The sequence below is a fragment of the Bombina bombina genome, chromosome 4 (genome assembly GCF_027579735.1).
Source record: "Bombina bombina isolate aBomBom1 chromosome 4, aBomBom1.pri, whole genome shotgun sequence".
Classification (NCBI taxonomy): domain Eukaryota; kingdom Metazoa; phylum Chordata; class Amphibia; order Anura; family Bombinatoridae; genus Bombina; species Bombina bombina.
Window position 1 is genome coordinate 191625421 of NC_069502.1, and position 25336 is coordinate 191650756.

The 25336-nt window shown below is 38.4% G+C and overlaps 1 protein-coding gene across 2 annotated transcripts in view; it reads left to right on the forward strand.

The window, feature by feature from the left end:
* Positions 1 to 25336, forward strand: part of PXDN (peroxidasin) — a 315380-nt gene that overhangs the window by 276488 nt on the left and 13556 nt on the right. For both annotated transcript variants that reach the window (XM_053709731.1, XM_053709732.1), the window contains 2 exons: positions 5653 to 5787; positions 18799 to 19007. In XM_053709731.1, the coding sequence (XP_053565706.1) occupies positions 5653 to 5787; positions 18799 to 19007 (344 nt within the window). The remainder of the gene's footprint in view (positions 1 to 5652; positions 5788 to 18798; positions 19008 to 25336) is intronic.

Genomic DNA, 25336 nt, shown 5'->3' on the forward strand with positions numbered 1-25336 from the left:
ATTAAGAATTATTATAAAAGCTACCTATAAAAATGAATATAAAATATATGAAATCCTAAAATAAACATATGAGTCTGATGTAGATCTAAATTAAACAGTTTATTAAATATTTTTAAAATTATTTGTTTGCATTGCAGCTCAGTTGATCATAGATGAAGATGGTAGCTTAGATTTGCACTTAAACTGAGATATTCATTTTCCTCTAAAAACTACTAATCTGCTGAACGTTTAATGAAAATGGGGTACAATTACACTTATGACATTTTCGTACACTTAAATGGAAGTATGTAAAACTAGTGGAAAATGAAAGACAATGGCCTAGATTTAATATTGTCCAGACAAACAGGGGCGGACACCTCCGCCCCTTTCTACCCAGCATTGCAGCTAGTGGGCAGCGATACGCAGCCTGTATTTACCATTGCACACAAGGCAAAGTGTGCAATGCCAACCGCTGCTTGCGTGTGGCCAATCACGTGTGAGCAGAAGCTGTCAATCACCCAGGGGCATTGAGTTCCGCCACTATTCAGTTGGAGAAGTGGGTTAAGAAGCAGCAGGCTGACGTGTATGTGAGGCTGCAGCCGAAGGTGCTCCGTAGCTGCACTTGCAGCTTCTTAAATGGAGCCCACTATCACTTTACACCTTACAATTGATTTAAAACTTTGCGTTTCACAGCTAACACCACCAATAACTCTTGCATAGGGCCTGATATTCAGAACCTCATTGCTCAGACAAGCTATTCTAAAAAGTCTTGTTGGTACAGAGAGTCCCTTAAAAAAAAAAATAGAAACACAAAGTTTAGCTTGAGAAATTATTATGTTGCTATGTAGTGTTCTTAATGTGAAACTGAGACTCCTACATTACAATATAAAGTCTAAAAAAAATCCCAAAGATGTTTTGTGATTTCTCTCCCTGTCAGCAAAGTTTAGAATATCAGGCCCATAGACTTTAAAACAAATATTTGCTGTTAACTACCAGTTCTCAAAGTGGAATATAAACTAGCCCTTTAAAGAAACATAACTAAACAAATATTCTGTCATGTATATAAAGGCACAGCAGTTAAAAATAGTTTAGCATGAAAAAGGGTAAGTAAAAGCTATTTAAACTTAAACTAACAAGAAGTGCATATTTTTAAATAAGTGATGCCTAGGACTCTATTACTTATTGACTGATAGGAGCAGCTATTAAAAAACTGCCCGGCAATACATTTTAAAATATTCTATTTTTGATGGAACATAGAAAATGTTTGAGTAAAATGTGATTTAAATAAATACAAGGAATCCTGAATACAATAAAATGCAGGACAATATTTGCAGTGGCAAGAAAAAGTATGTGAACCCTTTGGAAATCTACTCTGCGTGGTGAATAATGCATGGTGTGTTCAATACAGGCATGAAAACATAAAGGGCCATATTATGGGGCCTATTTATCATATGTCTGTCGGACCTGATCGGACACTGCAGATCAGGTCCGACAGACATCGATGAATGCGAAGAGCAATACGCTCTCCATATTCAGCATTGCACCAGCAGCTCTTGTGAGCTGCTGGTGCAACACCGTCCCCTGCAGACTCGCGGCCAATCGGCCGCCAGCAGGGGGATGTCAATCAACCTGATCGTACTCGATCGGGTTGATTTCCGGCGATTCCTGTCCACCTCATCAGAGCAGGCGGACAGGGTTATGGAGCAGCGGTCTTTAGACTGCTGCTCCATAACTTGTGTTTCTGGCGAGTCTGAAGACTCGCCAGAAACACGGGCCCACAAGCTCCTTACGGAGCTTGATAAATGGGCCCCTATGAGTGGAGTGCTATTTAGCGCTTTCGCTTTCACGCTAACTGCTCTAGAAGTAAACATTTTGTGTACGTCAGGTAGCGCTCATATTACAAATTGAAAGTAAAAAGTTATTGCTCACGCTCTAACTTGTTGTACGCAAAAAGCCGACATTAGTATATCGTGCACGCAATAACCATAGAAGTCAATGGAGCAAAAAAAGAAATACCCTACTCACGCACTAACCCAAACGCATATTCTCAAGTGCGCTACCCTGACATAAAAATATGAATATTTCACTTTCCAATGTACTTCACATAGAAGAATTTTTTATATGTATTCATAAATAAATATTTCTACATATATATGGTATAATATATATCTATACAAATATATATATGATTACATATAGGTATAGATATATACAAATATATATATAGAAATATCTATTTAGAAATATGTGCAGAACATTGGAATGTGAAATATTCACAGTAAATTCATAGTTTAAACCTTTATTAAATAAATATATTGCATAAATATGCTTTCATTGTTTTCATCTACTTGATAGCAAAGGGCTCCAGTGCACTTATATGTATGGAATGTCTATGGGGTCAATTTATGTAGGTGCGAGCGGACATGATCCGATATAGCAGATCATGTACGCTGTCTGCATTTATCATTGCACCAGCAGTTCTTGTGAACTGCTGGTTCAATACCGCCTCCTGCAGATTCGCGGCCAATCAGGGGGTGTCAATCAACCCAATAGTATTCGATCGTGCTGTATATTACAGTTATCTCCAACTTCCTAGTACATAGGGGCCTTTGATCAATATTTTAGAAGCTTTAATGGCTGTATAGAAATTTTATGGTTATTAAACATTAAAATATTTTGTATATTTTTTTTTAAATGTCCAGTGGCTCAGTCAAGATTTAGGTAAATTTCAGGGTAACTTTTCTACTCTTCAGAGAGGACTTTTGCAAACTGAAGAACAGTGAGTTTTGCTATTATACGGACCTCTTTATATGTCTTTGCTGTTCTCACTATAAAAAATAAAATATGTTTCATTTTTATTGAGAAAATACAAATATGTTATGAAACTGTTGATAAACATCTCCCTTATTATGTTGTTTTGTCACTCATTATAAAACATTAGAGCAGTCGCACATTTCCGAACATATTTAATGAACTTTAGGCTACTATAAATGACATTCCTAATCCAATATACACATTAATATGCACAAATGGGACTTAATTAGGATGAATAAATGTACACATGAAATGGGAGTTTTGAAAAATGTTTAAAGGAATATGAAACACTTTAAAACTGTTATGTAAAGGGCCCTATGTACAAAGCTGGGGCAGACAAGGTTCCCGGCTTGGGAACCTGTCCGTGCAGCTTCAGGGCGAATGGGAAACGGAAACTATGTGGTAGATTTATTAATGTCGGACGGACATGATCCGCTATAGTTAATCATTTCCACCCGGCATTGCTAAATGCCGAAAGCATACGATGTCAGCATTTAACATTGCACAAGCACTTCTGGTGAATTGCTTGTGCAATCCCTCTCCCTGCACATTTGCGCCCAATCGGCCGATAGCAGGAGGTTTCAATCATCCCGATTGTATCCAATCCGCTGCTTCTTAACTTAAGTTTCAGGAGGACCTGAAACTTCAGGGGTAGATTGCAGCATTCGCTGCTTAATAAATCTACCCCCATACGTCCACTGCTTGGCTGTACCAATGTCTCCCTCTTCTCTCGCTCAACCAATTATGCAAAAGAAGAGCCTGTCAATCGCCCCCTCTGACAGTGACCTTTGTTTCTTACATTGCCAAAAGCAGGCTTGCATGTGCGAGCCTGCCCTGCATGGGCTCAAAAGCAGCAGCTACTGCTTAGCAGATTAAGTTTAAAATGTTTAGTTATGTTTCATAAAAAACAAAAACTTTGTAGTAGACTTAATAATTATTTGTTTTGCTTGTTTTTCCTGTAATTTTATTATGTTAAATTTTAAGTTGGAAGTGCACGCTGCAGCATTCCCAAGCTTAACCCTGCTAAATATACAGTATGTCCCTAAATGGTCTGCAAAACAATGCAAGCTTTGCTAACAAACACTTCCAAAGCTTTACTGCTTACTATTTTTTTACAAAAAGAACTGTGATACAATTTAAAATGCCATTATTTACATGCAAAAAATAAACATTAATTTAATATCCCTACAGTGTTCTGTTAATAGCCTGTAGCATAGTAAGTGCCCACATTTGACCTGTTTTCTTAGTTCACGCTTAAGAATATCTCTATTATTCACTTGTGCCCTGCACAGAGAAGAATTATCCGATAGCTTCTACCCACTAGCTAACCTGCTGAGATATATAATACAGAAGCAGCATACTAGTTAGACCAAACAATAAAATAAATATTGCTGTATTATGGTTTGTGTCAATCAAACCTGATGGGTAACCTCTGTAGGGCAAACTCATTGGAACATGCCAAAAGCAATGAAACTTCAAAATAGATTGATACAAATCCTATTAAACCATTATTTACTGATCAATATGTTCTGGCGTGCTGTGTCAGTGGCCGGTAGATTTACACAACGTTCGCCCAGACAGTAATTTGTTTTGTAATAATTTTTACATTATTAGACTAATGGAAGATAACATTTTACAATTAATTGTAACATCCATCATTTCTAATTATTCAGGATTATCTTTTACCTTCCATGAAAAATATTATGATAATTGATTGGAACCATGCAATAGCAAAGAGAGTAAACTTATAAGGTTTAAAATAATAATTTCAACTTCAAATACTTAAAAAAAAAAAAAGAATTCATTCACTTAAAGGGATATGAAACCTAAACATTTTCTTTTGTGATTCAGACAGAGCATACCATTTAAATAAAAATCCAATTTGATTTGGTTATCGCATTTGTTATGTTTGCATGATATTCTTTGCTGAAGAGATGCCTAGGTATGAGTCTGGAGCACCACATGATAGGAAATAGTGCTGCAATCTAGTGCTCTTGCATATGGATTACATTTTTGCAAAACTGCTGCCATATAGTGCTCCAGACATGTGCACTCTCCTGAGCTTATGTCCCAGCTTTTCAATAAAATATACCAAGATAAGGAAAACAATTTGATAATATAAGTACATTAGGAAGTGTAAAATGGCATGCTCTGTCTGAATTATGAAATACATTTTTGGGGGTTTCATGTCCCTTTAAACTGTTGATTTTGAAAAGTAAAAAGCTTTGCAATTCATTATTTTTTTGCCTGCTTTCCATGTAATTTCAATCAGAATTGTGTTTTATTCCACTCCTTTAGAGAGTCTGTAGTGTGTATTCCATGGAATGCAGAACCATGACCCTCCTACCTGCTGCACAGTGATTGGCTGATATGTGCAGGCACTCATTTATGTCTGTCCTCAATTGGCCACATAATCAGAATAGAATATTTAAGAGGCTTATCGAGGGGTTTTGTCAGTGAACTGCAAGACTATGTAACATTTAAATGCTTTTAACAATTTCTTTTGAATAAAATACAGTGCTTACTTTTGGATATATATATATATATATATATATATATATATATATATATATATATATATATATATATATGCGCATGTGTGTGTGTATATATATATATATATATATATATATATATATATATATATATATATATATATATATATGTATATAAATATATATATATATATATATATATATATATATATATATATATATATAAATAAAAAGATGCCCCTTTAATTAAAATCTTTGATATGTAAATATATACTTTTCAAGCAGATTCCGTTTAAATTTACTGCTACCATAATTATTATTTCAGATGTTTTTTAATGTTATTTGTTTTGCTTTTTTTCTTCAGATTATATGGCTCACCTCTGAATATAGATTTATTCCCTGCTCTCATGGTGGAAGACATTATTCCAGGCAGTAGGCTGGGACCAACACTTATGTGTCTTCTTAGTACACAATTTAGGAATATAAGGAATGGAGACAGGTATGGCGAACACAAATCCAGTGTGCTGTTAGTTTATTATCTTCTACATTTATACAAATCAGTTTAATCTGTATTTGCTGCAAACTGAGCATTTATATTAGTGACAGGTGCTTCCCTGTTTACCTCACTATCCCCAGTGAGATTCTCTGTCTCAGAGAGTCTTGACACTTTATATGGGAGTCAGCTCTATAGGACTTCCTTTTCTGCCTCTGTGAAGTTCTGTACTATAATTTTTCTCCAAGCTGCAGTATTTTTAATAATCAGGCCCTTAGTCAGTTTAATTAAATACTGTATATTTACATAACACCTTTAGAAGAATATGTATTTTACACAAATATTTTTGAATCACACATACCATTTTTTTGCTATACTGAACATTTCTTTAGCTCTGTAATAGTGCACTGTGGTCTCTGTCTTGAGTTTATTTCCCTTTTTGCTGGTCTGGAAGTTTATTTGCTTTATTTTACTTACATGTAGTAGGGACTTAAAGGGACACTAAACCCAAACAATTATTTCATGATTCAGGTAAAGAATATAATTTTAGATAACTTTCCAAATTACTTCTATTATCTAATTTGTTTCATTCTTTAGATATCATTTGTTAAAGAAATAGCAATGCACATGGGTGAGCCAATCACACAAGGCATATATGTGCATCTACCAATGAGGAGCTATTGAGCATATCTAGATATGCTACTTAGCAAAGAATATCAAGAGAATGAATCAAATTAGATCATAGAAGTAAATTAGAAAGTTGTTTAAAATTGCATGCTCTTTCTAAATCATGAAAGAAAAAATGTGGGTTTCATGTCCCTTTAACAACTGGTTCATTGATAAAAGATAATAAAAGAGACTGTGTAACTCAAGCTGTGTGGTCCATAGGATTGTTAAAGTAATTATCTAATAGGGTTTCCACATATAATTTTTTTGCACAGTTTCTTATATTGCCTGGTTTATACCTGTTCCTAATTGTCCTCAACAGAAGAGAGAGGTAAATAGAAAATTCAAGTTCAAACATGGCTGTTTCAATTACTTTATAGCAACTAAATTACTTTATAGAAACTAAACCTTTACACATATATCTTTAATATTTAAACAAATATGTCTAAAAATGTATCTACATATTATTCAAAGGCTATTTTTGGCTATGAACAGTTATGCATTTACTGCTTAATTTAAAGGGACATGAAGCCCATATATTTTTTTCATGATTCAGCTAGAGTATACAATTTTATACAACTTTCCAATTTACTTATATTATCTAATATTTTGAATTCTCTTGGTATTCTTTGTTGGAATTTATACCTAGGTAGGCTTAGGAGCTGCTGATTGTTGGATGCCCATGTGCATTGCTGTTTATTCAACAAAGGATATCAAGTAAGTTGGAAAGTTGTTTAAAATTGTATTCTCTTTCTGAATCATGGAAAAAAAAGTTTTGGTTTTCATGCCCATTTAAGTTATCTGCAAATCTTATATTCAACTGTTAGGCCTTCTTTTATATATCAATACAATTAACAGCATTGGTATTATAAAATAACCTGGGTAAGTATTGGCACACTCTGATAGCTGAGGTTAAAGGTACATTATACACTCATTTTTTCTTTGCACAAATGTTTTGTAGATGATCTATTTATGTAGCCCATAAAGTTGGGTTTTTTTTTTGTTTGTTTTTTTAAATGTATAGTTTTTCTTATTTTTAAATAACATTGCTCTGATTTTCAGACTCCTAACCAAGCCCCAAAGTTTTATGTGAATACCACTAATACCACTATTGCAGTGGGCTTTCCAGCTACCTTTTTAACAGAGCTAAACTGAGAGCTTCTAAGTAAGTTTTTAAACAGTTTTATACTGGATTTTTATATCAGTATCTGTGCATCTTATTCTTTATAGTAGTGTCTATAACATGCAGTTATATGAAAATGAGTGTATACTGTCCCTTTAAAGAGTTCCCAGCCATATGATATAGCTAATGGCATACACTTCTCTTTGCTTAAAAGTATTATTATTTGACACAAGGAATAAAAACCTGCTAATGTTTGCATTGAGTATTTGAGATGAGTCTTATCTGATCACACACTCAGTTCTCCAGCCCCACACACACGGTCCTGCTGCTCAGATATCTGTTCACTTAAAGGGACACTGCACCCAATTTTTTTCTTTTGTAATTCAGAAAGAGCATGCAATTTTAAGCAACTTTCTAATTTACTCAATTTTTCTTTGTTCTCTTGCTACCATTATTTGAAAAAGAAGGCATCTAAGCTTTTTTTTGGTTTTAGTACTCTGGACAGCACTTTTTTATTGGTGGATGAATTTATCCACCAATCAGCAAGGACAACCCAGGTTGTTCACGAAAAATGGGCCGGCATCTAAACTTACATTCTTGCATTTCAAATAAAGATACCAAGAGAATGAAGACAATTTGATAATAAGAGTAAATTTGAAAGTTGCTTAAAATTTCATGCTCAGTCTGAATCCCGAAAGAAAATTTTTGGTTACAGTGTCCCTTTAATATATTACAGAGCTGTAACTCACACAGTGAGCAGCATCAGACTGTGGTAGAAAGCACAGAGCATTCCCTCCTGCATAACCTCCCATCTATAAAGCGGATACACAGTGTGACTACAGCCAACACACAGCATGAAAATACAATTAATCCCATAGCTGCCAAGATCTGTCTCAGGAAACCAAGAGGTTAAAATGAGTTCTCGGAGGGTGAGGAATCAGGATGTGTGTCTTTTTCACTTCATGGATATTAGCCCTTAGTGTGAGGCTTCATAATTTGGAAGACAACTGTTGCAGCTTTAGAGGAACTGTTACCTTTGCCAAGCGGGAAAATATGTAGCAATCAGCCTTGCAGCATGGACCTTTGTCAGTTCACTTTCCTGGGCACTAGGGGCACTTTTTAGGTGCCTTTGGTGCTGGGGATAATCAAGCTTTGCCCTAATTAATCATTTAAAGGGCCATTATAATTGAAAAATGATATGCTCTAATTCATCAGAGCAAGTAATTTTAAAACTAGTGACCCTGGTCTTCTATGTGTTTAAACCCATAAAGGGACACCGGCAGTCATCCAATCATCAGGGCTAGTCACACAAGCCAGCTGTGTAACTAGTGCTGCTGGTTTTGTCAGCAGCAGTTTCCAGAGCACTGCGAGTCCAGGTCTAAACCTCTACTATGTATTTTACCCCTTTGTGAGAGTTTAAAAACATAGAGGTGCAGGGTTGCTGGCCTTAAAATGAAATGCTCTAACAAATTAGAACATGTCATTTTACAACTATAATGACCGTTTAAGTAATATCCAAATGTAGTAATCTACGGCCAGTCCATTTCCATTCTTACTGCTAACTGCTTGACAGGGCTGCAGTGCTTTGTAATATAGCATCACTGCACTCTGTGGCAGTCAATGAGTTAATACCTGCACTACAATTATGCTTCTTTTAGCAGACCAGGTCTTAAAAGGACATGAAACCTTTTTTTTTTATGATTGATTCAGACAGAGCATGCAATTTTACACAACTTTCTAATTTACTTCTTTTATAGCACTATTTCCTGCCGTGTAGTGCTCCAGGTGCCTACCTTTGAATCTCTTTAACACAGAATATCATAGAAATAAAGCAAATTTGATAATAGAAGTAAATTAGAAACTTTTTTTGTAAAGGTAATATGCTCTGTCTGAATCAAAAAATAACATTTTTGAGTTTCATATCCCTTTAAGGATATGCACAGGTGAGTGGTTATCTCAGACACTTAGATCTTCGTCCAGGGGTATCTCAAACATCTGATCTCTTTCTAGCTCTTGAGGATAAAAGCTACGTAGCCCTCACCTATAGTCAGCAATTGAGCATGAAAAATGATGCCAGCATTTAATATGTCTTGTAACAATAACAGAAGATATATGGATAATAAAGCTTCTTTTTAGGCCCACATTTTGTTTCGATGGGTAATTTAGCATTCCATTTTACATATTTCAAATTTGTCTTTTCTTTTGAATTTGCACTCTGCTCACAGTTGTAAATTTGGTTATTTCTCCAGTTTTCACTATAACTAGAGATGAGCCTATATTTTACATTGAAATGGAAGTTTGGAAATAACATACTGTAACATTTGAATGAACTGTTCTAATGACCTATGTTAACGTCAAATGTTGTATTTTATTATTTTTAGTAGGTTTCTGTTAAACTGAATATTATGTTCAATATAGTGACATATAACATTTATTTAAAACAGCAACTGTCAAATTATTCTTAATACGTTTGACATTTGTTTAAAAAGTATGAATGGGGCCAACACTTATTTTAAAGAATGTGGAGGACCATTTACTTAGTCTTAAAGAGACATGAAATCCAAAACGTTTCTTTCATTATTCAGACAGACCATACAATTTTTTTTTTTTAATTCTTTATTTGTAGCCAGCAATGAGTACAGAATCCATAATATAAAAAACAGAAAACAAAAATATTTTAGTTATCATACATATTATGTCAGCATCAAAGAAACACGAAAAAAGGATAAATTGAAGAAAAAACAATAGCGGGCATACATTAGATGTATATTACAAGTCATATACACAGTTAATTGAGCTAAAGTATTTAACAATTTACTTATTACTCATTGTTGGAGTTTTTATTTTATATATAAAGAAAAAGAGAGGAAAAGAAAAAAAAGAGAGAGAGAAAAAAAAAAAAAAAAAAAAAAAAAAGAAGGGGGGGGGGGAAGAAAAAGGGAACAAGGAAGGAAAATCCCGGTTCTCACTAACCCTCAACGATTCACCAAATATCCAGCGGAACTATCTGAGTTTTTAAATAAAAAAATCAAATAATCAATTTCTCTCTCAGAGAATATATTCATTGATTTACCAAATACCGAGCAGAACTATCTCTGAGTTCTTAAATGGGGAAATCAAATAATCAATTTCTCTCTCAGGGAATATCTTAATGAACGGTGCCCATTTATCAAAAAAGTTCCTTACGTCAAGTTCATTATCTATGTTTATATTTTTTTGTTCTAAAATGAATTGTTTCTTTAGATAATTCCTAATTTCGGGGATAGTTGGTAGTGATCTCGATTTCCATTTCTTGCAGATCAAATATCTGGTAGCTAGAATGGACAAGTTTACTAATTTCTCATTAGGCTGACGTCTATCCTCAAATTTTATACATAATATAATCTGAAACAATGACAAAGCTATTAATTCAATTTTTAATTTGTTCTTAAGCCAATATTCTAGCCTACTCCATAGGTTTCTCAGTCTGGGGCATTGCCAGAACATGTGAATTAAGTCTGCAGCTGGGTAGGAGCATTTGGGGCATTTGTTAAATTCCTGATTTCGAACTCTGAGGCCTCTTTCTGGGGTGAAGTATGCCCTGTGTAGAAGTTTTAAATGTGCGTCACGCCAGTTAGAAGAAAGAGTAGTTTTTACTACTTTGCTCATTGATAATTGAATAGTTTTTGGTACAATATTACTCTGTGGAATTAGGGCATTCCAGGTCAAAGCCAGGTTCTCCAAAATAGAGGTCCCTTTATTGATACCCAAAATATAGTAACAAGGGGCAATGGACATGGAGCTATTTTTGGTTATTGTTAGCCAGTTCTCCAATTTGCCAAGAGTCCAACTCCATCCAACCTTATGAGTAAGATCGCAGGCATAATGCCTTATCTGCAGATATGCATAGAAGTCTTTATTTGGCAGATTGAATTCACTTCTTAGCTCTTCAAAAGACTTAACACACTTTCTGTCCTGATCAATTAAATGTATAACCCTGTCCAAGCCCATGTTATGCCATTTGTTAAAGACCAGAGAGTCTAAACCTGGTTGGAAATTAGGGTTTCCAATCAGGGGAAGGTATTTTGATGCTATACAGTTTAATGAGAGAGATTTAGTTAACTTATACCACGCTTTAAGAGGATTCATAATGAATTTAAGTTGTTTAATACCTGTTGGAAGGTCTCTTGGCTCAGAGTGCGCCAGAGCTACTGGTGAGAATGGTTTACATATATTTACTTCAAGGTCATTGTTTAGGACATAGTTCTTAAGGAAAATCCAATCTGCTACTATGCGAGCTAGGAAACATAGATTATAAGATCTTAAATTTGGTAATGCTAGGCCTCCCAGCTCTCTTGGCATAACCAGTTTAGAGAAGGCTATCTTAGATCGTTTCCCCTGCCAAATAAATTGCCTAATTGAGGAGTTCATTGACCGAACATCTTTTTCAAATAAGATTACTGGGACATTCTGGAGGATGTAAAGCAGCTTTGGGAGTAGAACCATCTTAAATAAGGCTGACCGGCCGGATATTGATAGTGGTAGATTTTGCCAGGCTTTAAGCTTTTCTTTTAGGTGAGCAAGCATTGGGGTTACATTTACTTTGTATAGATCTCTCAAATCAATTGGGATATGGATTCCTAAGTATTTAAAAGATTCTGTTACCACTCTAAAGGGAAAATCTAAGTTGCTTCTAGTGCTTTTCCTAAGCCAGAACAACTCGGATTTTGAAGCATTTACTTTATACCCTGAAAATGCACCAAAGTGATCGGTGATTCGCAGGAGCTTTGGAATATTCTGATCAGTATTGGACAGGTAGACAAGTAAATCGTCTGCATATAATCCAATTTTCATTTCATGATTTTGGATTTTTATACCCTCCAGAGAACTCCTTATCATGATTGCCAGAGGTTCTATGGCCACATCAAAAAGAAGCGGGGAGAGAGGACACCCCTGCCGTGTACCTCTATTTAATGCAATTGGAGAGGAAATATCACTATTAACAATCAAGCTTGTAAAGGATTGGTTATATAAATTCTCCACGAACTTAGGGAGATTGCCCTTGATCCCAAACTTTATTAGGGAAGTAATTATATGCTTATGAGTTACTAGGTCAAAGGCTTTTTCTGCATCAATTGACAGAATGGCCAGATCCGGAAAGTCCTCTCCCCCCGCCTCCCGTGCAGGTAGCCTCTGGATATATTCCATAGTGACAACTAGTTCCCTAATTTTTGCTGAGGAGTTGCGATTATTAAGGAAGCCAGCTTGGTCCGGATGGATTACTTTTGATAGAATAGTCTGAAGCCTAGTTGCTAGAATTGAAGTGAGAATTTTGTAGTCCGTATTTAACAGAGCGATTGGTCTATAAGACTCTTTGCGTGTAGGGTCTTTCCCCTCTTTCAAAATCAAAGTAGTGAATGAGGAAGAGAAGGAGGATGTAACCTGTTTATCATTGATAAAAATATCATTATACAGATTGGCCAAGTAGGGGGCTATCTCTGATGATAAAATCTTATAGAACTCATTGGGTAATCCATCCGGGCCAGCCGCTTTGTTAAGAGAGAGTTTGGTTATTGTTTTTTCAATTTCTTCCCTTGTGATGGGAGAATTGAGACTATCAATCATTTCAGAAGAAGCTATGGGGTGTGTAATATTATTCCAAAATTCAGTCGCTTTCTCTATGTTAAAATCTTTACTAGTATATAATTCCTGGAAATATTGATGAAATACGCCTGAGATTTCTTCGGGCTTTGATAAATATTTCCCATTATACTGAATTTTATCTATAGTAGATTTTTTGTTCTCGTTCTTAATTAATTTGGCTAACATTTTGCCAGATTTATTGCCAAATCTATACATTTTGGCTTGCAGTCTAAGCTCGTTATGGGTTTCCTGAGTTATTATGAAAGTATCTCTTGCAGCTTTGGCGCGTAAATATCTTGCCCAGTGTAATGAGGTTCTATCAAGTAAAAAGAGGTTATAAGAGTTGATCACTGAGTTACAAACCTCCTTCTCTCTTGCCTTCCTTCTCTTGTTTTGTATAGCAGTATATGCAGTGATTTCTCCTCTGAGAACTGCCTTGGCAGTTTCCCAGAAGATATCTGTACGATCTATATAATTGTTATTAAATTGAGCATATTCCTTAAATTTATTCCTAAGCCAATCTTTGAACTTCAAGTCAGTGAAAGAATAGTAAGGAAAGAAGAATCGTAAGGTCTTCGATTTCGATTGAGCAAAATTAAGCTCAAGGGAGATAGGCCCGTGATCAGACCGGAAAATCGGCATTATCCGTGTTTTTACCTTTGTTTTAATTAATCGATCATCAATTAAAAACAGATCAATCCTGGATAACGTTTTGTGAGCCTTGGAAAGACATGCGAATTCCTGTGTATCAGGATTCTGAGATCTCCAAATGTCTCGTAAAGCAAGATTCTGTTTAATTTTATTAATCATTTTAGAGTCAAGGCTATCTTTCTTTTGTTTTAGAAGCTTGGTGTTTCTTCTAAGTCTATCTATGGGGCAATGTGGGGCCATATTAAAGTCTCCCCCCAAGATTAGGTAGCCTTCACTACTTAGAAGGAGTTTGGCCTGGAGCGAGTCCCAAAAATCATGATCCGTTTTATTCGGGCCATAGACATTGCAAAGTGTATATTTTACTTGACCTATTTTCATTATGACCAGGACATACCTCCCCCCAGGATCGGCCTCAGAACATAAAATCTCCACTTGGGCTCTTTTACCTATAAGTATAGCGACCCCCCTTTTCTTTCCGGAGCTCGCAGCCGCAAATACTTCCTTTACCCATGATGACTTTAATTTTAGTGATTCCTCTAGGTTTAAATGGGTTTCCTGTATAAATCCAATGTCAGCCTGGGCTTTCCGAAAGTGGGTTAGAATTGCCTTTCGCTTAATGGGAGATGAAATTCCCCCTACATTCCATGATACAAGTTTAAGATTATCTGTTTTTTGCGTCATTTATCTCTAAACAATATAGAGAGATAAAGGAAGATAGGGGGGCTGAGGGGGGGAGAGAACCAGGGGGGGAGGATACGGGAAGGGAAGAAAGGAAGAGAGAGAGAGAAAAAAAGAAAAAAAAAAGAAAGAAAATAATTCCAAAAGAAAAAAAAGAAAATAAAGAGAGGGGGATCCCTTATCCCCGAACCTATAGCTGCCTTTGCCATATACCTGTCCTCTGAGATATTAAAGAAAATATACAACAGGGTTCTATTGTATATTTATGTGTCTAAGGAATTAAAAAGCTTTTCTGCAGCTTGACCATCTTCAAATATGTGTGTTGTCTCATTTACTACCACTCTAAGTTTAGAGGGATAGATCAGGGCAGCTCTGTACCCATGTTGGATAAATTTAGAGCAGATCGGGGCCATCTCTCTTCTTTTAAGAGCTGTGTCCGCCGAGAAATCTTGAAAAATCAAAATCCTATTGTCCTCTATAAGGATTGGTTGATTTTTACGAAAATACTGCAATAGTAAGTTTTTATCTTGGTAATTAAGTAGTCTTGCGATTACAGGTCTAGGTCTATTACTATTCCTACTGTCTGAGCGGGGGGGTACCTATTCTGTGGGCTCTCTCTACTATGATCGGTGGGTGTGTGGGTGGAATTTTTAGCGCTTTGATAAGTGTGTCAGAAATAAAAGAATCAAGATTTTCAAATTGTTTTCTCTCAGGAAGACCTATTATTCTTATATTGTTCCGTCTGGAATGGTTTTCAAGATCTTCCAGCCTATCAATTATTTTTTGCAAGTTTTTAGTTGAGGCCTCAAGCTTAGCACTATGTGAAGTTGCCTGGTCTTCCAAATCTGAGACCCTCTGCTCTACTTCCTGCAGTCTATTCGAGAACTGCCTTACCTCTTGAGTTAAGGAGGAAATATCTTGTTTAATTTCAGATTTGAGTGTCTCAAATTTAGGTGCAAGTGCATCTGCAATATTGGTCACTAAGGTCTGCATATTGAGAGTTTCTGGTAATGCTACGACATTAATAGAATTTAATTGAGGGTCAGAAGCCTGATCCTGTATATTCTTGAGTTTCCTATCCCTCTGCCTACCTGCCATATTCGGAGAAGGTGTTTTAGAAGGGTTAGAGAGGAATTTATCCATATACCACGTGATTAAAAAATTTAAGTGAAGAAGAAAACGTTTAATATGACGTTTCTAATAAGTGAGTGCAGAAAAAAAGAGAGGAGAAAAAAAAAAAAAAAAGGGGGAGAAGAAGTGAAAATGTGATTTATAGTGTTTAAGGTTATTTAAATAAAAAAAAAAAAAAAAAGGGTGAGGTCGTGCAGTGTAAGGGAAGTGAGAGACTTGTGTAGTGGGGCACAAAAAGCCTGAAAGTGCAAAAAAATAGCTCTAAGCCATTTAGTGATAAACTCCAGCAAAAGTATAGGGTAGTGTCGGTCTGGTGCTAGAATAAAGTTCTAGAGGAGGAGAAGAAAAAAAAAAAAAAAAAAAAAAAAAAAAAAGAGAAAATAAAAAAAGGGTTTTAGCCTAAAGCATCAAGTCAATTTTTATCAACTGTTGCGTCTAGTGATTGAGCCTCACAGATATAGGATTATCTACCTCCTAGTATGAAAGGGTGAATCCTATAATTTTAAATTAGAAAATACCACTTGATAAATAGTAATTTAGTCCCAATATTGACAATTTAGACACTATTCACTCTATAATAATTGCAGTATTTCTGCTGATAGCTAAGCATCTCTGTACCATCTTGTGTAGTCAGATAGTTTGACAACTGTTTAAATTCAGACAAAATTCCTCCTTATTTCAACAGTTAGACTTATAGAAAGTGTCTTGAATCAGCAAACATTGATTAGGTGTAAAGTAAAAGTCTAGGCCATGGCATGAATCACAAGTATCAATAGAAGGAGGATAGATAACCCTCCTCCCTAGGGTTTAAGTGTTATAATTAGTTGGCTTTCCTAATACATTACAAATTTACTGAATACATTTACAGTTAGAGTAATAAAAACAGAGAAAACAGATTTATCTGCTAAAAAACCTCCAAACACATAAGCAGAAGATTTAAATGGAAGTAGATAAGCCACTTCTCTGATACTTGGTAGTCACAGCAGTTCTATTAGGAGCTGAGTAACATCCTATGTAGATTTATCATGTTTAAAGCTATTTGATTTAGAACAAAAAGAATAAAGACATTCCTCCCTGTTTCTATACTTAAATTTATAGAAAAAGGTCTTTTAGTTTAGCAAACTTTTAAGGGGGACCTTAAAATTAATTACCAAGCTTAGCTAAAAGATGTGTCCCTGTGCTTTTTACCTATGATATATTAGCATGCCCATAGATGAGTTATACAGTAACAGCAGCCTTATTTACAGAGCAGGTTAGAATTCCATGACTTTCAGCAGGTTGTGTCGAATTTTAGATGAGAGGACAAAAAGAAAGGCTACATATAACTTATGGCATATATATACATGAATGGCCAAGTATCTCCAAAATTAACCCTTATCCTGCCTTTTCTAGGCAGGCTTTACCAATACAGTGCAAATTTACTGAGAAAAAAAGAAAAAAAGAGAAGAAAAAGAAAAAAACACACAAAAAGAAAGAAAAGAAAAAAAACCAAAAAAAACCATAGGTTTAACTGCTAGAATAGCTCTAAGCACATGAACAGATTAGATTTCCATGACTTTCAACAAGTTATATCAAGTTTAGGTGAGAGAACGAAAAAGGGAGGCTACATGTAACTTATGGCCTATACACATTTGAGTAGCCAAGTATTTCCAAAGTTAACCCTTATCCTGCCTTTCCTAAGCAGAGACAATTACAGAGTGTCTATTAGGACTTTTCACCTCCTCCCTGGTCTGTATAGTTATAAGTTATGGCACTGGGAAGGGGGGTCTCAACCCTTGGGCACAAACAAAAAGTCACTTGAACGTTACCCAATGTTCCACTCTGGGGACCCCTCTGAAACTGCAGGATTCCTCTTCAGCGTAGACCCCCTCTCGCAGCACCGGTGGGAGGGGGAATGCGCTCAGTCACGGTTGCCAATTACAACGAAGAGATCCAGGGACCAATGATCAGCGGGGGCGACAGGCTTTGTGAGGGGAACTACGGGCTCCTCCACTCTGGGGACCCCTCTGAAACTGCAGGATTCCTCTTCAGCGTAGACCCCCTCACGCAGCACCGGTGGGAGGGGGAATGCGCTCAGTCACGATTGCCAATTGCAACGAAGAGATCCAGGGACCAATGGTCAGCGGGGGCGACAGGCTCTGTGAGGGGAACTACGGGCTCCAACAAGGCACACCAAACACCAGTGGCGGTCCGCGTCCCTCACGCAGCATCGGTGGGAGGAGACAGCGGACCGTGAGCAGCCGTGAGACCGGACCCCCTGCAGCAAGCAAGAAACTAGGTAAGAAAGATAGCCCAACTCCGCCGAGCCAGCAGCCTCCACACCCGGGCGGAGTAGCGGAGCCCACAGGTACAGTCCGGCAGCTGTCACAATTTGGGTAAGCAGGCGGGTCGTCTCCCTGAATTCAGCAGCCGAATCAAGGATAGCCTTAGAGCAGGCTCTGGAGCAAAAGTCTCTTAGGTTTGTCAGAGTCCGACCTCCGTTTCTGAATCAAGGAGGGTATGAATGGAATTAGAAAGTTGAGTGAGAAAGGCTTCTCTCCCTATAGCAGGGGAAAATGTCTATTCAGGCCAGAAGGCAGGTCCCCTAGCCGAGGCAGCATGCAATTTTGTGCGATATTGTGGCACTATTCAGATCTAGCAGCGGTTTAATTGCTAAGCAGGCCCCCCAGTGTCCTAGGGTTTTAGGCGCGAAGAGTTCGCCAACAGCTTGCAGTGGAGGTAATGCTGAACAGGTATCTCACCTGACCACACACCTGTGCTCCTCCTCCGACAGACCATACAATTTTAAACAACTTTCAAATGTACTTATTTTATCTAATTTGATTTGTTCTCTTGGTATCCATTGTTGAAACAAATAGCTAGGTAGGCTCAGGAGCTGGAAGGTAGCCGATGATTGGTGGCTGGCTGGCTGCCCATATAAGCCTCTTGTTATTTTCTTACCAGTGTGTTCAGCTATCTCCCAGTAGTGCATTGCTGCTTCAATAAAGGATACCAAGAGATTAAAGCAAAACTGATAATAGAAGTAAATTGTAAAGTTTAAAATGTATTCTCTATCTGAATCATGAAAGAAACATTTTGGGTTTCATGTCCCTTTAATTTAATTTGAATTAAAGCTAAATGCATATTTGTTAATGTTATTTAATTAGGTTGTGGCATGAGAATCCTGGTGTATTCACCCCAGCTCAGCTCACGCAGATCAAACAGACATCTCTGGCAAGAATACTCTGTGACAATGGGGACAACATAACCAAAGTTCAACCAGATGTCTTCAGAGTGGCAGAGTTCCCACATGGCTATGTTAGCTGCAAACACATTCCAAAACTCGACCTGAGGATGTGGCAGGATTGCTGTGAAGGTGAGGTTTGCCAGCTGGTATGTGATTGTCTAGATTGACACAAACTTTATTAGATTTATTTTTATGCTTCTATAAAATTTGATAATGGCAAAACTGGATTTACATGTTTCTTAATTTCTGGATTATAATTCTACTAGTGGGAAAGCCTGCCCAGAGGGTAGTCTATTATGGTGATGGAACCACCGAACCACCCTGCCATTTTCGGAAGGGCAGTCTATTGTGGGGACGGAACCACCCTGCCACACTCTGAGTAAAATACAAGACAGTTCCTACCTACACATCAGTCTTGTAAGCCAACAAGACAACTGCAGCCTGTCACTGCCTTAAAGGGGACAGTCTACCCCAGAATTTTTATTATTTTAAAAGATAGAGAATACCTTTCTCCAACATAGGTGTGTCCGGTCCACGGCGTCATCCTTACTTGTGGGATATTCTCCTCCCCAACAGGAAATGGCAAAGAGCCCAGCAAAGCTGGTCACATGATCCCTCCTAGGCTCCGCCTACCCCAGTCATTCTCTTTGCCGTTGTACAGGCAACATCTCCACGGAGATGGCTTAGAGTTTTTTAGTGTTTAACTGTAGTTTTTATTATTCAATCAAGAGTTTGTTATTTTAAAATAGTGCTGGTATGTACTATTTACTCTGAAACAGAAAAGAGATGAAGATTTCTGTTTGTAAGAGGAAAATGATTTTAGCAACCGTTACTAAAATCGATGGCTGTTTCCACACAGGACTGTTGAGAGGAATTAACTTCAGTTGGGGGAAACAGGGAGCAGACTTTTGCTGCTTGAGGTATGACACATTTCTAACAAGACGATGTAATGCTGGAAGCTGTCATTTTCCCTATGGGATCCGGTAAGCCATTTTTATTACATGAAGAGAAAAAAAAAGGGCTTCACAAGGGCTTTTAAGACTGTAGACATTTTCTGGGCTAAAACGATTTATATATAAGCATATTTTATACTCCATAGCCTTGAGGAATTATTTTAATCTTGGGAACTATGTAAAATAACCGGCAGGCACTGTATTGGACACCTTATTCTCTAGGGGCTTTCCCTAATCATAGGCAGAGTCTCATTTTCGCGCCTCTATTGCGCACTTGTTTTTGGGAAGCATGACATGCAGATGCATGTGTGAGGAGCTCTGATACATAGAAAAGACTTTCTGAAGGCGTCATTTGGTATCGTATTCCCCTTTGGGCTTGGTTGGGTCTCAGCAAAGCAGATACCAGGGACTGTAAAGGGGTTAAATATAAAAACGGGTTAAAGCTTCCAAATTTGGTGTGCAATACTTTTAAGGCTTTAAGACACTGTGGTGAAATTTTGGTGAATTTTGAACAATTCCTTCATACTTTTTCACATATGCAGTAATAAAGTGTGTTCAGTTTAAAATTTAAAGTGACAGTAACGGTTTTATTTTAAAACGTTTTTTGTACTTTGTTATCAAGTTTATGCCTTTTTAACATGTCTGAACTACCAGATAGACTGTGTTCTGTATGTGGGGAAGCCAAGGTTCCTTCTCATTTAAATAGATGTGATTTATGTGACACAAAATTTAGAGAAAATGATGCCCAAGATGATTCCTCAAGTGAGGGGAGTAAGCATGGTACTGCATCATCCCCTCCTTCGTCTACACCAGTCTTGCCCACACAGGAGGCCCCTAGTACATCTAGTGCGCCAATACTCCTTACTATGCAACAATTAACGGCTGTAATGGATAATTCTATCAAAAACATTTTAGCCAAAATGCCCACTTATCAGCGAAAGCGCGACTGCTCTGTTTTAGAAAATACTGAAGAGCATGAGGACGCTGATGATATTGGTTCTGATGTGCCCCTACACCAGTCTGAGGGGGCCAGGGAGGTTTTGTCTGAGGGAGAAATTTCAGATTCAGGGAAAATTTCTCAACAAGCTGAACCTGATGTGATTACATTTAAATTTAAATTGGAACATCTCCGCGCTCTGCTTAAGGAGGTGTTATCTACTCTGGATGATTGTGAGAATTTGGTCATTCCAGAGAAATTATGTAAAATGGACAAGTTCCTAGAGGTCCCGGGGCCCCCCTAAGCTTTTCCTATACCCAAGCGGGTGGCGGACATTGTAAATAAAGAATGGGATAGGCCCGGTATTCCTTTCGTCCCTCCCCCCATATTTAAGAAATTGTTTCCTATGGTCGACCCCAGAAGGGACTTATGGCAGACAGTCCCCAAGGTCGAGGGGGCGGTTTCTACTTTAAACAAACGCACCACTATACCCATAGAAGATAGTTGTGCTTTCAAAGATCCTATGGATAAAAAATTAGAGGGTTTGCTTAAAAAGATGTTTGTTCAGCAAGGTTACCTTCTACAACCAATTTCATGCATTGTTCCTGTCACTACAGCAGCGTGTTTCTGGTTCGATGAACTAGAAAAGGCGCTCAATAATAATTCTTCTTCTTATGAGGAGATTATGGACAGAATTCATGCTCTCAAATTGGCTAATTCTTTCACCCTAGACGCCACTTTGCAATTGGCTAGGTTAGCGGCAAAAAATTCTGGTTTTGCTATTGTGGCGCGCAGAGCGCTTTGGCTAAAATCTTGGTCAGCGGATGCGTCTTCCAAGAACAAATTGCTTAACATTCCTTTCAAGGGGAAAACGCTGTTTGGCCCTGACTTGAAAGAGATTATCTCTGATATCACTGGGGGCAAGGGCCACGCCCTTCCTCAGGATAGGTCTTTCAAAGCCAAAAATAAACCTAATTTTCGTCCCTTTCGCAGAAACGGACCAGCCCCAAGTGCTACGTCCTCTAAGCAAGAGGGTAATACTTCTCAAGCCAAGCCAGCCTGGAGGCCAATGCAAGGCTGGAACAAAGGAAAGCAGGCCAAGAAACCTGCCACTGCTACCAAGACAGCATGAGATGTTGGCCCCCGATCCTGGACCGGATCTGGTGGGGGGCAGACTCTCTCTCTTCGCTCAGGCTTGGGCAAGAGATGTTCTGGATCCTTGGGCACTAGAAATAGTCTCCCAAGGTTATCTTCTGGAATTCAAGGGGCTTCCCCCAAGGGGGAGGTTCCACAGGTCTCAATTGTCTTCAGACCTCATAAAAAAACAGGCATTCTTACATTGTGTAGAAGACCTGTTAAAAATGGGAGTGATTCATCCTGTTCCATTAGGAGAACAAGGGATGGGGTTCTACTCCAATCTGTTCGTAGTTCCCAAAAAAGAGGGAACATTCAGACCAATCTTAGATCTCAAGATCCTAAACAAGTTTCTCAAGGTTCCATCGTTCAAAATGGAAACCATTCGAACAATTCTTCCTTCCATCCAGGAAGGTCAATTCATGACCACGGTGGATTTAAAGGATGCGTATCTACATATTCCTATCCACAAGGAACATCATCGGTTCCTAAGGTTCGCATTCCTGGACAAGCATTACCAGTTTGTGGCACTTCCGTTCGGATTAGCCACTGCTCCAAGAATTTTCACAAAGGTACTAGGGTCCCTTCTAGCGGTGCTAAGACCAAGGGGCATTGCAGTAGTACCTTACTTGGACGACATTCTGATTCAAGCGTCGTCCCTTCCACAAGCAAAGGCTCACACGGACATTGTCCTGGCCTTTCTCAGATCTCACGGGTGGAAAGTGAACGTAGAAAAAAGTTCGCTATCTCCGTCAACAAGGGTTCCCTTCTTGGGAACAATAATAGACTCCTTAGAAATGAGGATTTTTCTGACAGAGGCCAGAAAATCGAAACTTCTAAACTCTTGTCAAATACTTCATTCTGTTCCTCTTCCTTCCATAGCGCAGTGCATGGAAGTAATAGGTTTGATGGTAGCGGCAATGGACATAGTTCCTTTTGCGCGAATTCATCTAAGACCATTACAACTGTGCATGCTCAGTCAGTGGAATGGGGACTATACAGACTTGTCTCCGACGATACAAGTAGATCAGAGGACCAGAGATTCACTCCGTTGGTGGCTGTCCCTGGACAACCTGTCACAGGGGATGAGCTTCCGCAGACCAGAGTGGGTCATTGTCACGACCGACGCCAGTCTGGTGGGCTGGGGCGCGGTCTGGGGACCCCTGAAAGCTCAGGGTCTTTGGTCTCGGGAAGAATCTCTTCTCCCGATAAATATTCTGGAACTGAGAGCGATATTCAATGCTCTCAAGGCTTGGCCTCAGCTAGCAAAGGCCAAGTTCATACGGTTTCAATCAGACAACATGACGACTGTTGCGTACATCAACCATCAGGGGGGAACAAGGAGTTCCCTGGCGATGGAAGAAGTGACCAAAATCATTCAATGGGCGGAGACTCACTCCTGCCACTTGTCTGCAATCCACATCCCAGGAGTGGAAAATTGGGAAGCGGATTTTCTGAGTCGTCAGACATTTCATCCGGGGGAGTGGGAACTCCATCCGGAAATCTTTGCCCAAATTACTCAATTGTGGGGCATTCCAGACATGGATCTGATGGCCTCTCGTCAGAACTTCAAGGTTCCTTGCTACGGGTCCAGATCCAGGGATCCCAAGGCGACTCTAGTAGATGCACTAGTAGCACCTTGGACCTTCAAACTAGCTTATGTATTCCCGCCGTTTCCCCTCATCCCCAGGCTGCTAGCCAGGATCAATCAGGAGAGGGCATCGGTGATCTTGATAGCTCCTGCGTGGCCACGCAGGACTTGGTATGCAGACCTGGTGAATATGTCATCGGCTCCACCATGGAAGCTACCTTTGAGACGAGACCTTCTTGTTCAAGGTCCGTTCGAACATCCGAATCTGGTCTCACTCCAACTGACTGCTTGGAGATTGAACGCTTGATCTTATCAAAGCGAGGGTTCTCAGATTCTGTCATTGATACTCTTGTTCAGGCCAGAAAGCCTGTAACTAGAAAAATCTACCACAAAATATGGAAAAAATATATCTGTTGGTGTGAATCTAAAGGATTCCCTTGGGACAAGGTAAAAATTCCTAAGATTCTATCCTTTCTTCAAGAAGGTTTGGAGAAAGGATTATCTGCAAGTTCTTTGAAGGGACAGATTTCTGCCTTGTCTGTGTTACTTCACAAAAAGCTGGCAGCTGTGCCAGATGTTCAAGCCTTTGTTCAGGCTCTGGTTAGAATCAAGCCTGTTTACAAACCTTTGACTCCTCCTTGGAGTCTCAATTTAGTTCTTTCAGTTCTTCAGGGGGTTCCGTTTGAACCCTTACATTCCGTTGATATTAAGTTATTATCTTGGAAAGTTTTGTTTTTGGTTGCAATTTCTTCTGCTAGAAGAGTTTCAGAATTATCTGCTCTGCAGTGTTCTCCTCCTTATCTGGTGTTCCATGCAGATAAGGTGGTTTTACGTACTAAACCTGGTTTTCTTCCGAAAGTTGTTTCTAACAAAAACATTAACCAGGAGATAGTCGTGCCTTCTTTGTGTCCGAATCCAGTTTCAAAGAAGGAACGTTTGTTGCACAATTTGGATGTAGTTCGTGCTCTAAAATTCTATTTAGATGCTACAAAGGATTTTAGACAAACATCTTCTTTGTTTGTTGTTTATTCTGGTAAAAGGAGAGGTCAAAAAGCAACTTCTACCTCTCTCTCTTTTTGGATTAAAAGCATCATCAGATTGGCTTACGAGACTGCCGGACGGCAGCCTCCTGAAAGAATCACAGCTCATTCCACTAGGGCTGGGGCTTCCACATGGGCCTTCAAGAACGAGGCTTCTGTTGATCAGATATGTAAGGCAGCGACTTGGTCTTCACTGCACACTTTTACGAAATTTTACAAATTTGATACTTTTGCTTCTTCTGAGGCTATTTTTGGGAGAAAGGTTTTGCAAGCCGTGGTGCCTTCCATTTAGGTGACCTGATTTGCTCCCTCCCTTCATCCGTGTCCTAAAGCTTTGGTATTGGTTCCCACAAGTAAGGATGACGCCGTGGACCGGACACACCTATGTTGGAGAAAACAGAATTTATGTTTACCTGATAAATTACTTTCTCCAACGGTGTGTCCGGTCCACGGCCCGCCCTGGTTTTTTAATCAGGTCTGATAATTTATTTTCTTTAACTACAGTCACCACGGTATCATATGATTTCTCCTATGCAAATATTCCTCCTTTACGTCGGTCGAATGACTGGGGTAGGCGGAGCCTAGGAGGGATCATGTGACCAGCTTTGCTGGGCTCTTTGCCATTTCCTGTTGGGGAGGAGAATATCCCACAAGTAAGGATGACGCCGTGGACCGGACACACCGTTGGAGAAAGTAATTTATCAGGTAAACATAAATTCTGTTTTATTACCCATTCACCAGTTTTGTATAACCAACACTGTTATATTAATATACTTTTTACCTCTGTGATTATCTTGTATCTA